This window comes from Astatotilapia calliptera, chromosome 7 (assembly GCF_964374335.1).
Source record: "Astatotilapia calliptera chromosome 7, fAstCal68.1, whole genome shotgun sequence".
Classification (NCBI taxonomy): Eukaryota; Metazoa; Chordata; class Actinopteri; order Cichliformes; family Cichlidae; genus Astatotilapia; species Astatotilapia calliptera.
In genome coordinates, this window is record NC_137428.1 from 35,427,121 (window position 1) to 35,441,393 (window position 14,273).

A 14,273-nucleotide genomic window follows, 5' to 3' on the forward strand; every position below is an offset into this window, starting at 1 on the left:
GGATCACGGGTTGGGAAAGACAGCCCAGCTGCTTTTTTTTTTTTTTTTTTTTTCCTTCTTCTTTTCTTTTTAAGATTTGTTGCTTCAGCTTCAGAAAGAAGGTGGGCATTGAACGCCAGCCACCCGGCAGCTCCAATGCGCAGCTGGTAACGTGGCGTGTGGCGGTGCCGTGGCAGGAAATCAGCCAGAAAAACAAAAATAAAACACCCATGTTTCCTGTCTGGTCAGGAAGATGTGCTTATAGTCGGCTGGAGTGTCGAGGTGGAGGCAGTCTGGTCCCACGGGTGAGATGCTGCGATGCTACTGTACAGCTGATTGGTCAGGCAGATCAGAAGTAAAGAGCGGGCTCACTGCTGTAGTCTGTGAGGGAGGAGCTGTCCGCCGGCGTGAGCTGAGAGAAAAGAGAAAGAAATACTTTGAATTAGATAAAGTTATGTAATCTAAGATACCCTACAATAAAGAAAGAATAGAAAGAATCAAACTACTATATGAGTTTTGGTGCAGCCCCTCAGTTCACCTTCTGTCCTCTACTTTTAAGTCACCTTTCTTCTGATTGGCTGCCCCTTTACAGACATAAGGCTGGAACAGCAGGTGGGCGGGGCCTCAGTGCCTAAAATGACTATATTAGGCACTAGAGATGAGTTTGGTTGCAAGATGAGCAGATCTATTCCCCAACTGGTTGACATGTGGTCGCTGGAGGTTGCTGCAATCACTAGAATGAAGTTGGTCACACTGAAATCTTGCATGCGATTGCTTTGTTTGCTAGCAGGTTGCTGTGATTACCAGTAGTTTGCTTCTTATCTTCAAATGTTTGCAGACAAATTGAAAAAGTGTAACTGAGACCATTCACCTTCTGGAATGTGCTGGCTGTAGTTTCATAGAGTAAAGGACGAGTGTCTGAAGATAAGAGAGCAACTTCAATGCAAACTACAGGCGGTTAAGGCAATCTGCAAGTGACCAAAATAATCACACAGAGGTTTACAGTGCAGCATCCTCTCTTAAACCAATTTCACCCAGCAACTGCCAGCATCCAATTGCCAACCAGTCTCTATGCCTCTGAATGAAGATTCATGGGTAATAGGAAAAGAAAAACACTGTCTGAAACTGTTTGTTCAATGCATTCTGAAGCCTGAACCTTTCCTAATCATCACATTAAATGTATCACCTACAACTCTATAAAATGATGCCGTGTATAACAGTCTGAATTGCTGAAGTATCACAAGTTTCAGTTTAGGACCCAGTACCTTAATGTGCCATCTATAATCAATAATCCATCTATAATTTTAACCAAAATTCATTAAATCATAAGATGGCAACATACCAACTTTCATGGATGTAAAATATGCTGCTTTTCTCTGTTTCATATATTTGTAAATCAAATACTTTGAGTTGATCGATGGAGGTGAAAAACAGGGGGTCACATCTCCTCCTGTGGAGTCTGAAACCCAACTTTAAGTATGGCAGCTGAAGGCGTTTCCCTCACCATGACCTCCTCAGTTCTCTGTGTCTGCTGGGAGGCGGCATCCTCCTGGTTAATGCCGTCATCATGTTTGTGCTCCTGCCAGGCGCTGAAGTCCACCGAGTGCTTGGGAATGTAGCTGGACAGATCTGCAGACAAAAATAAATAAATAAGACTAAAACACATTAGATATTAACTGTGTAACTTCCCCCCTGCATTTTTATTTTTATCCAAGTCATTCCGACATTTAGGTTTTCAAGTGTGTTTTTGGTATAAAGAATGTGAGCTGCTTTTAATGACTGTGCTTTATGAGATACAGTATGTGAATACACTGTTGTTAAATCATTACAGTGGCCACTGTTTCTTGGAGGATGAAGTTGTTTCACACAATAGGTTGCTTCAGCCCTGCTGCACCACAGTGGAGACTGTGACAGCAGAGTTCTTAGAAACATTGGTTTTATTTTAATTACTAAGCAACGCCAAAGACTTTTGCACAGCCTCAGTAGAGGTTGAAGAGGGGCGTAACATAATCTGGTGATTTAGAGCTACAATTATGAGCTTCCTTATTGATTTCCCAGTGGCAAAGCACAATATAGTTCATTATGTAACCCAGAGGAGACACGATAGTCATCACGTTTAACAAACATACAAAAATCACCGGTTCAATTTTTTTTCTTTTTTACCTAAAAAGGCCAAAAATGCTGCTATTACAGGATCCACTTGTTAGCTGAAGGGCTTATTATATCTGAGTGAGTCAGCTGCTCTCAGATGTAGTAAACAGGGCAGCCAGTAGGGGGCTCTGCCATCACACCTATTGTGGCTTACATACTCACTTTACCTCCATACAAATGAGGAGGAGGATGATGGCAAAACAAAGCAGTAATGACCTGATTGGACTAGCTTTGCACTTTACACAGCATCTTCCCTTCCTTCTGCACATCGGCAGCTCTCTTTAATCTCTGGAAGCGCTCGCAAATTCTTCAGTTTTGAAATCTGCTGTTTTATTAATATGAACTTGCAGAATGCTAAAAGCTTGATAAAACTGGATATATGCATGTAGGTAAGTAGTCAGATTAGCAGTCTGATCTTTCAGTGCCATTTTGCCCAGATATATAAATACCCCCAAAAAACCCCAAACAAACTAAACCAGCCCCCTTTAAAAAAAAAAAAAAAAAAGATAAAAAGACCACTAGCCTATCCTCAGTTCATTTAGGATGCGAATGCACTTCACCATTTTAATCTCTGCTCCACATGCAGTGTTTTTTAGTGCTAAACCTTTAATTCTGTTAACATCTGCTTTATCTAATTTGCATCAGAATGTGGCACGTGCTCTGTCTGGTAGGTGTTTTTGCCTAAATTAATTTTGAATAAACCTAAAAGCATAGCTATGTTGGCAACAATTAACATGATTTTTAACTCATTCTAAAATTATTATGAGGCTACACATATGGCAAATATGCTCGCACTGAAAGCCTAAAGCCTTAAAGATGAAAACTGACCAAACATGCTCATGCAGACAGGCTAGCCTGATGTTTTTAAGTGATATAACTTGTCATGATAAGCAAACTGCTGTAAAGGTTTTAAGTTAATCTGGGGGCAGCTCACAATAAAAGTTCAGTAAATGCAGCTCAAGAGTGAAGACAAAGTAGGGGTGTGTTTTTTAAAGGTAGTTAATTTCTCCCACTACTAAAAATACTGGATCAATCATGAAAGGTGATTCGCTTTGATAAGTTTGATTTACATGGCTGGTCGCTTGCAAACTCTCCAGGCACTGGTTGCCTAGGTAACCCTCTAACGTCTGAAGTGAGAATTTAAAACTAAAACTAAAACTGAAAAAGTTCGTCCTTGCAAACAAAAAACTTGCAAGATAAGTGCGACTGCAAATGCACTTATCTTGCAAGCTGTGCCATTAAGTACAATCTGAGCCAGTGGATTTTAGGGTACATTGTGTTGATGATAAATAAAATAATAATAATCCTCATCGTCATCCTCTGAGGAACATGAGTATATGAAGGAGATTTGACAGCCAGCTCTTCTTTGTCTCACAAAATCTCACCGTTGCTGTTGGTGGTGTGGGAGGGCGAGCCGGTCAAACTGGCTCGAGGGATGTGGATCCGTCCTACCATGCTTGGCTGTTCGTCTGCCAACTTCTCATCTTGTTTGTCCTCCTCTTCCTCCTCCCCGCTGTCCCACACGCTGCTTTCTGATGGATACTCGTAGGTGCTCTGGAGGCTGGACTCATTGAAGGAGATCTTCAGCTGAAAGATGTGCAGAAAAATGGGTGTGATCACCTGCTGTTCTTTTTAAACATCTGTACTTACGAATATTTAAACTCTTAAAATATAAAGTCCTTTGCTGTAAATCCACATGGTCATACATGTATGTTTCATGTTGAGTGAAACATACATGTATGACCATTATCAAAGAGCTCAGTTCCTGTCTCCTAACTTGATGTTTTTGCGAAGATATGATGTGAAATGTCCAATTATGCCCCACAATATCCTGCAATAAATATAAAGAATCTTTCCAAAAGTTCCCGGATTTGGATCAGGAGCATCTACACAAATTAATCTCTTCTAAATTGGAGTAACTTCCTATCTTTAGTAAAAAAAAGAAAAAGAATACCAATCCCTTGGTTATCTGCTTGGAAATAATCCTAATGCTAACAAACACACCAATAACACCTCATCACCAGATTCAGCATCTCACTCAAGCGTTTTTGTTTGAAATCAACATTGAGCTTCTTGTAATCACTTTCTACAACTGAAATACCTCAAATTCTACCAACATGCATTTATTTACTTCCTGGCAGAATAATTTGATGCAACGCCGCCTTGACTTATAAACCTGATTTGTTTACAGGCCAAACTTCTCCTTTCCCAGCACAGATTTGAACTTGACACTCGCAGCAGGCTCCTTCAAGAAGGCTTCGTTTTACGAGCCCAGTTAAACTGAACAGGTTATTACTTCCTTATTGCTGCGTAATTATACTGTCGATACTGAGCATCGCGTGTCTCAGTCATTTGATGACACTGCAGTCATGGCAGTTTAACTCGATGCAAACCCACTTCTTCATAACTTATTCAGCAAAGCTTTTAATTAGGATTCCTGCAGAGCCAGCTGCAGTTTGTTCACTCATCTGAGGCTACGTGTGCTGTACTTTGTGTGCCCTCTAAGTGGGACAGGTGGCAGCCTTGCAGGAGCTCGAGGGCCTGTGATTGATTGTCTCAGAGTATGCGGCGAGACGCGCCTGTCTGGCAATGCTTCAGAGGCTTGCAAACACAGATCTGCGGGGTGAGACGAGCCCTCGCACTTTGCTGGGCTGTGTAATGAATGCAACAGAGGTTTAAGCTGTCAGGGAGCATTTATTCTAAAGGGAGACATCTCACCACCTGTCTCCTGTCGCCTGTACAGAAATCTACAGGTGGTGTGATCAACATGTATGTGCATCAGCTGTGCTGCAATCAGATCTGCCTATCTTGCCGACAGATCCAGGTATCTCTGTATGTGTTTGCCCATTTTTCACAGCTCTCAAAAACCATTCCCTTGTAGACTGGACGTAAAAGACGTTCGTAGTCACCGTATCATCACACCCTGAACAAGCTACCCTGCTGGCTATTCAAAGAAATGCAAGTTCAGGAAACATCCATTCTGGCTTTTCTTCTACTGTGTGTGGGCCTCACCTGTGTCAGTACTCCTGTCAATATATCCTCAGATTTTGCGATTGTGTTTCTCCTGTTCTGCACTTTGTGTCATTCAGCGACTGTTTTGGATTGAAGGTGACTTGACTATTTGATTATTTATCAACATTAGCTCGGCTCCTCTGGCTCACTGAATGCATTTTATGTTTATTAGTAGCAACACGTACACACTTACACACACTACTGCCTGCATGTCAGATGTTGTGGCTACAGAAAAAAAGCTTAGTTCACTAGTTCATACAAATTAAAGCTAAAATACATCTTCCATTTCTGAAAGCTAACAGGAATTAAAAAGCACAAACATATGCAAAGACACCATCTTGCCATCAGTACACGCCTACTGCACATGATTTTTCTGGAGTCAAGTGTGCAGCTCTCTTCCTGAGGGCTTTATTTTGAAGTTGGCAGAAAGTCTATAAATGGTTTATAATAAGTTCCTATTTCTGTCTTCTGGTCGGATGTAGGCGTTGCAAACTCAAAAAGCTTGTATTTTTTCCCCCTGAGTTGCCATGGCATTCAAAACTGACACACACACACACACACACACACACACACACACACACACACACACACACACACACACACACACACACACCTGCTGTTTGTCTGTGTCTTCTCTGAGGCGATCAGCTGACTGTTCTTAACCTGCTGTACCTGGCTCCATCAACTCTGCAGGCCGTGATCTAAATCTGCTCTAATCTCCATCACAAGGCCGCCCTCCACCACTCAGAGCTCGCAGTTAACCTATATTATAAAACTTCTTTCCCCCGGATCCTTTATGTCCTCTCTGTAATTGATAGTCGGAACAGGAGCGTTTCCAGGTGTGGCACAGAGGATAAAGAAATCTTGCCGAACTATAATACTAAACCACTTGTAAACTGATTGAAAGTTAAAATGGTTTTAAGTGTGGACAGACCTCCTGCCTCCATAAATATGTATTAAAAGATGTGTAACAATATAATGACTGCAATTAAACACAAGGTTCAAAATTCAGCCTGTCTGTGACCATAAAAAGAGGATGCAATAAATAAGGTGAGCTGTGCATTATATATACACATGTTGTATTAGGTTCACCTTCATAAAGTAAGAGTTCAGTTTGTTTATTTTCAGCATTATACACTGAAATATATCCACCCATCCAGTAGATCAGTAATCCTACAGTGTTTCTATAACCTCTTACACTACCCAAAAAATACAAGCAGGTATATCTATCCATACAGACATACACAGTAAAGAAAAACAAGAATCTTGATTCTTCTAGTGTACACTATGAAGACAATTACTCTCTCTTGTGCACTTTGGCTAAGGTAACAAAGAAGCTGATGCCAAAAAGAGAGCAAAAGGAAGAAGCAGGTGGAGGATGATTAAAAAACCCATCCATAAATGGGTTATAGCCAAAGGCGACATTGTAAGTGATGGCATCCAACAAAAATCTAAGTCTTTAATGAATTTTGTTGTATTTACTAAGCACTGAAAACCAAAGTATGATCACACCTCAGCGAAAGAGCTGCCTATTGGAATAGGTCTATAAAAATGTTTTGTTTAAAGCTGTACATTTAATTCCTTATTATTCTGTACATTGGCTTGGAAAACTGGTAATTATGGTAGTTAAGGTTAGAAAATAAAAAATAAAAAATATAGGGCAGCACAGTGGCACGGTGGTTAGCACTGTTGCCTCACAGCAAGAAGGTCCTGAGTTCAATTCCACCATCAGGCCGGGGTCTTTCTGTGTGGAGTTTGCATGTTCTCCCCGTGTTTGCGTGGGTTCCCTCCGGGTACTCCGGCTTCCTCCCACCGTCCAAAGACATGCAGCTTGTGGGGATAGGTTAATTGGATAATTGAAATTGCCACTAGGTGTGAATGTGAGTGTGAATGGTTGTCTGTCTCTGTGTGTTGGCCCTGCGACAGACTGGCGACCTGTCCAGGATGTACCCCGCCTTTCGCCCTATGACAGCTGGGATAGGCTCCAGCGCCCCCCGCGACCCTGAAAAGGATAAGCGGAAGCGAATGGATGGATGGATGGATGGATGGATGGAAGGTTAGAAAATATTGATAAATGCTGAAATTTGAGAATGAGGCCAAAAATCTTGGCCCGACCACTGTCAAGTGTTTACGTGTGAGAACATCCAGACAAGTATCTATGAGATTTCGAACTTTAGAAATCAGTTTTAACTGCTGAAGTTTAGTGACAAACCACACCTGCCGTACGTCCGTTATCATATCCTGATGATATGACAGTTACCAATATCTGATTAAGGTTAACAGAAAGCTCATAAAAAAATAAATAACAACATATATTAAGATAATAATATCAGTAGGATTTGTGCATATTTTACAAATCTTATTATCTTATTGGTATTAATGTCACGTAAAGCACATTACTGAACAGCTGATGAGTGTAATGCTTTTAAAGTTTTTGTCTTGTCTGTTTTTCAAGGCAAAATATTATTAAGAAATAAATTAATATGGCACAAAAATCCATGTTAAGTCCAAAACAAATGAGGGGTGGGGGTTAATAGGTAAGTAACAGTAACTTCAGCATTTAAATAAAAGGACTTATTTCTTCCTCTCAACACTCAATTTTACAGTACAAGCTAAATCCATAAACATCATTTATGCCTTTAGACTTTTGTTTTTAATGATCATGGTATTAGATGGAAACTTGGGGTTCAGTATCTTGCTCTGCACTTTGAGAGCAGACTGGAGGAGCTGGTGACCTAACCAGCGACCCCCTGTTAGCAGGCGACCTAGTCTACTTCCTTAGCTAAAGCCACAGTTGGTGTGGAAATGACAAGCCAAGGGTGGGTCTGACTGAGGACCTGAGAGGCACTGCATGCTTATAGGCATCACCATGTGGTAAAGCATGCCCCATTTTACCCTCCATTTTTACTCTTAGTGGGCCGTAATGTACAAAATTAACATTATCCTGAATTCATTAAGACTTGGAGCTAACGAATGAGAAGCAAAACTAATCGGGAGAGTGCATACTAGATGGGTCTCCCCCTGCTGTTCGTTAAGAGATAATGCCAGCGTAATTCACTTTAAACCTGGAAGCTACGCCCATCTTTTATATACAGCCTATGGTTCAAACCTCAGTCTGTGACTTTTAAACTAATCATGAGTACTGTTTTCCCAAATATGCCTCCTGACAGCCATGACGAAACATCAGTATTCAGCAGTAGTAACAGCAGAAACCACAATGTCATTTAAATCCTGTGTACACACACTCTTGACACAGTGTGTTAGCATCTCTGAAAAGGGCCCTCACTCCCAGAAATCTCTTATTTTTTAGCCCCAAACCTCGTTTTTTTAAGTTCCTCTGTTAAATCCTACCCCACATAAAAAAGGTTTTCCTTGCTAAACTGGCATCCTGACTTAGAGGAAGTCTCTGGATGCCAACAGCACGTCCCATCAATAAATCAGGCTTGCTGCTGGGCTCGCTTCCCCTTTCACAGTCTTTCACTTTTTCTTTTTGTCTTTCTTCTTCTCACATGAGACTCGACGGTTAGACAAGACTCCTCTGCAGCGCCTTACTCCGTATCCTCTCTCTCTGACTTGCTGCTTTAGCTGTCCTTTCTTTTCTCCGTAACATGAGAAAAGATAGGGGAACGAAATTCTGTGCAATTTAATAAAGACCACAACTTAACGGGGATGTTTGTTTAGGGGCCGCTCCCTTCCTGCTGCAGTTAGTTGTGTGGCTCTTTTTTCTATGATAAAAGGCTGCATCATGCAGACAGAAGCGATTCGTCTTCTGTCCTCAGGCTATGGGACAGGCCATACTCACGCCTGCTGTCCTCCTTGCTCACCACAGGGTGCCAAACAGACGCCATTAAACAGGACACTGATTTAGATTCATTTCCACTTTGCCTTGAGAAAGACGCTTTTCATTTTTCATTGTTTCAGCAGGGTATTTTTTTGATATACAGTCTACTTTTATATTATTTATTGATAAAGTTTAACGTTAGAAAAACAGTCATCTTCAGGCACTTTTTTGAGCCAGCACACAAACACCCACAGCGATGACACTCCCCAACAGCAGTGGCCTCCTGAGAGAAATACGTCTCAAAAAGGCTACAAACGCGTACGCTATATAAACTAAGATTTACAAACGTTTGCAGCAATTTCGATGTAACTTTTGGAGCACATGCTTCAATCCACACACAAATACAAAGCAATTTGAACTTTGTAAACTATAATTTATCTAGAATTGATCAATTTCAGCTTCACGAGTTGGATAATTCTCTCTTTCAAAAAGCCCCCTTTGCATACAAATTCCTAAAAATGCACTTGACAGCCCTCTTGCTCACTTACAAAAAATTAAATATGAGTGCACGAATCACCTGAAACACACATTTACACTTCATTTTTTCATATAAAGTGGGTATTTCTATGCTGTGTTTTTATTCACTTTGCGATGCACATATTGACAGCTGCACACACAACGTGCAAGTAAGGCAGGGTCCAACTTAGGTCACAGTCACACAGGCCTAGAAAGCACTCAGCAACCCGATGGCAACTTCCGGTCATTGGGCAGGACCGGTATCTGCTCCATTGTGTAAGGAGGTACAGATCGAGCACTGCCAGAGTCCTGAAAAATTACCTCCAACAGGCTGCACACACCCATGTGTCAAAAAAAGACTGCGAGAGTAGTTTAAGTTACCACCATCCTTTAGTGGAACCTGTGGCAGCCTACATCAACACTGTGCAGCTGGTTACTGGTGCCCCATTTTCTTCGGGTTCATGTCAATGCAACGTGTAGTGACATTTCTAGAGAGGCCACATATGCGGAAATATAAATCTCACTAAAGTCTCATAAAGGGGGATTACCGAGGGGATATTTGCTGGCTAACAACTTGTGACTGACAACTTGTGACTGACAACTTGTGACTGACAACTTGTGACTGACAAGTGCCGTTTCAGTGAGATTTCTGCCAGGGTTCAAAACACAAAGATGGAGATGGCAAAAACACTTGAGGCTTCGTAACAGGACTTCACAAACTGAAGTTAGGGCTCTGACAAATACTTACACTACATTAGACAGGTGGTTTTAATGCTGTTGCCAAGCAGCGTGCACAGCATGTAGACCAAATGTAAAGAATCGTCTGTGTGATAAGATTAATTGTTTTTGAACCAGTAGTTAAGCTTAATTATGATGAAGACTTCCTGGAAGGCTGATGTACTTTCACTTCGTGGATCAAAAGTCAGATGATGATGTGCATTTTATAAGCAAAGTTACTGATTGATCTGAACTGAAAAAGCACTCAAATATGGGACAGTGTGTGAGACTGCAATAGACAACCTTGTGTCAGGTTTGTCAAGAAACATCTTGATGATCTTCGAGACTTTTGGGAAAACATTCTGTGGGCTGACAGGACTTTTTGGAAGGTTTAAGTCTTGTTACATCTGGCATAAAACCGACACAGCATTGAATAAAAAGAAAATCACACCAACAGTCAAACATGGTGGTGGCAGTGTGATGGTCTGGAACTGCTTTGCTATTTTAGGACAGCTTTCTGTAACTGATGGAACTGTGAATTCTGAAAATCCACCCAAAAAATGCCAAAAAATCCTGAAGGAGAATGTCCGACCATCAGTTCATGCCTTGAAGCTCAAGCTCATTTGGGTTATGCAGCAGGATAATACAAACGCTTTTGGGTTTTGGGTCAAAGTCTGGACTTAAATCCAATTGAGATTCTTTGGCATGACTATGGCTGTGCTGGCAAACTCTTCAATGTGGCCAAATTAAAACAATTCTGCAAAGACGAGAGGGCCAAAATTCCTCCACAGAGACGTGAAACACTCACTGACAGTTACTGCAAGCACTTGATTACCATTGTTGCTCCCAACGGTAGCACAACCAGTTATTAGGTTTAGGGGCAAACTACTTTTTCACACAGGTCCAGGTAGGATTGGTTTGTTTTTTTTCCCCTTTAATTAATGAAATCATCAATTAAAAAGCATATTTTGTATTTAACCAGGTTCTCTTTGTCTAATATTAACATTTGTTTGATAATCTGAAAGATATAGGTGAAGTCATATCATTTCAGCAGTGTGGTTGATGCTTTTCTTGCACTGAAGAAAAAAAATATTCATTTAGAGCTCAATAAATCAGATTTCTTCCACAAGTTGTTTCCACCCTAAGTTTCATCAGCTGTGTTTTTTGCTCTTCATGCTTTACGAAGCACAAACAGACGCAAGAGAAAGACAAACAAAAGAAGTAAGGGAGAAAAGGAAGAGGCAAGCCAGCTGATGAGATTATGTCTTTATGATTGTGCTTCGGCCAATAAGCGAGATGGGAGCAGTGCCACACATTTTTTCCAGGCCACCCAGCATGGCGTGTCCTCGTTTGGTGAAAAGTGGCTCTTGCTGAATGGACACACCGAACTGGAAGGCTGCAGACTTACAGCAGAGCTTCAGCACAATAGTTCAGCCCTATTGAGTTTGTTGCAGCATGGGTGCGTTTGTATTTACACGGTGTGCCAGTCTTATGTCGGTATTTCCAGGTGGTGAAGGGTGCGGCGTGTACAGTCATGTTGGTATTAACCATGCAGCTGTTCATTTATAATATGTGTAGAAGAGTGTTTGATACCTATTGTCCATTCAATAACACATAAAATCAAGTCATCAGGATCTAATGTTGGCACACTGATGCCCACCACAAGGACTACACGCATGCAAGGCTGCTGGAAGAAGACTGACCTGGTGCCTGATTAGAGCTAATCTCCAGCCAGGTAGATAATATTAGAACAGCACCACAATGACCCGACTGAAGAGTCTGGCTGCAGAGGCATTAGCACCAACAAGAGAGATAACAAAACGTAACGTAGTTATGATAACTAGTGCCAAAAAACACAAAGTAGTAAGTGCATGATTATCAAAAAGAGGATAATCACATTTTCACGTTCCTATCCGGTTGTTCAGTCTGACGTCACTAGCCGTGTCTGGGTCTAAACTCCGCTGCAGGTCCATATATCAAATGATCACTATGGAATTACTGAGAGTTGAAAAACTGTCTAAAGTCTTTCATCTTTAATAAAATGATCAGCGTTCTGCTCTACCAGGTGTAACAATTGAGTTTAACATCCAGGCATCCATGAAAACGGAATTTATGACATTTAACGGAGTTAGAAGTTAGCAGGGAGTTAGCTCGCTAGCTTCTATCTAAATACAATATAGCATGTCCTGACTGCTGGGTTTTGGAAAAAAATTAAAACGTACAGCTCTGTTATCACTTCCAGCATAAATGAAGACAGAAAACTAAACTGCAGTGATGTTTGTAGGGTTACTGAAGTTGGGCTAGCTGGTATATAATGATGTGCTACGTGACTGCTAGCGACACAGCTATGTTAGCATAATATAAACAAGCTAACTTTTTTTTCCACTCGATAAAAGTTACCGTGAGTGTTCTCGGTGGTCAGGAACAAATGTAATCGCATGGCAGGATGCTGTAAAAGGACCAAACTTCAGCCAGGAGAACAACTGAGATAATCCATCCACAATACGAGGTTAGTCATTCATATACTGCTGCATGGGCTGGGCTGTAGTTACATCCTAAGGTTTTAAAAACTGAGCTTAAATAAATGATTAGTGGTAATAAAAGCTGAGGGAGGTCAACAGTGATCACTGACTGTTTTAGGAGCTTTTTGAGATCAAATAGAAGAAAATACATAACATTAAACATGTTAACAACACAAAAGCCATATTAAACGCAGACTACTTTAGACCCGGAAGTAGGATTCGTCGCGTCATCACTGAACAACCGGATTGGAACTCTTCTATTTTACTAGCTCTGACACTTTCACTCCAAACTTGCTAATAATACCTGCTTTATACAGTCAACAGGAGATTTGTTGATTTATTTTTAAAACCTTAACTAAGAAAAATTAACACCATAACATCACCAACTGATGGAGTCATCACTGGTGACAACCTTAACCCTAACTATCAGAATCATCTTTTCCCCTATACTGCAAAACTCATGAGCCACCCCTCATTTCCCTAGATCTTGCTAGAAAAATGGGAAATAGCTGCAGTAATGTACTGAAACAAGAAAATAAACAACTATAACAAGCTTCAGAGACAATATTTGCAAGATCACCTTTATTTTTAAACACAGGCTGAACTCTCTTAGGAAAGCTTTTTTGTAATTTCTTTAGGTAATCTCCAGGAATAGTTCTCCAGGCTTCCTGAAGGACATTCAAACTTCTTATTTACATGTTGGCTGCTGTTCTCTGCTGTTGTCAAGATTATCCCACACTGCTTCAGTAATGTTGAAGTCAAAGCTCTGGGGAGCTTTTCAGACAGTATTACATGTTTGATCAAAATCTGAATGCACTTTTCAGCATTCATAATTTCATCTGTTTCGACAAGATCCCCGCAGCCCCAAACCCTGGCAGAGCCTCCACCATGTTTTACAGACAGCTGTAGACGCTCACCTGTCTCCTGTTTTCCTCCATACAAATTTGGATTCCTGTTACAACTGATATTCAGTCCAGTTCTTGTGTAATCTGCCATACATGAGCTTTTTCTCCCCGTTTACCCTCCATAAGTAGTAATTCCAGACAACCACCCTTCCACTGAGACCACTGAGACTTCAGTGAACAGCAGATAAATGAACTGGACCAGATGCAACTCTCAGGTCCTGCATCAGGTCTTTGCTGTTTCCCATTTCCTGAGGACGTGACTTTCAGACACTGTTCATCTACTATAGTTTTAGACACTTCTTCTCTTGTCATCCACTTGTCCAATTTCCTCAAATTTTGAGGACACATTAAAACATTATTTCTTCTCTGTCATACTGGCTTATAATACAACTGAGAATTGGTTCTTTACTAAGCAGTCTGCTATTTGAAGACACAACACTGGTCCATCTCTTTTTCTGCTTGAACAATTCATAGGACAGTGTAATGCGGCTTAACAAACAACAAACGACTAACAATCTTCTGAAAATGGTCAGGTAAAAGGACTGGACCGAAGATGAGTGTAAAAGTAGCCATTGTCCAAAGAAAAGAGCGCCAGTAAGCCCGGAGAACTCTTGAATGTTACCCCGAATGTTAATTTCTGACAATCAACTGGTGAAAACACAAAAAGTGCCCTTTGAAATCACTCTACAA

At 41.0% G+C, this 14,273-nt stretch overlaps 1 protein-coding gene across 2 annotated transcripts in view; it reads right to left on the bottom strand.

Annotated features, from left to right (window-relative positions):
• Positions 1 to 6: 6 nt before the first annotated feature.
• Positions 7 to 14,273, bottom strand: part of tprn (taperin) — a 29,255-nt gene continuing 14,988 nt past the window's right edge. The window contains exons 2-4 of one of the 2 annotated variants that reach the window (XM_026174422.2): positions 3,516 to 3,717; positions 1,484 to 1,608; positions 7 to 391 (exon numbers count right to left, since the gene is read on the bottom strand). In XM_026174422.2, the coding sequence (XP_026030207.2) occupies positions 329 to 391; positions 1,484 to 1,608; positions 3,516 to 3,717 (390 nt within the window). In that variant the 3' untranslated portion in view covers positions 7 to 328. Of the gene's footprint in view, positions 392 to 1,450; positions 1,609 to 3,515; positions 3,718 to 14,273 lie in introns of both variants that reach the window. The other variant, XM_026174421.2, reaches the window with a different exon arrangement.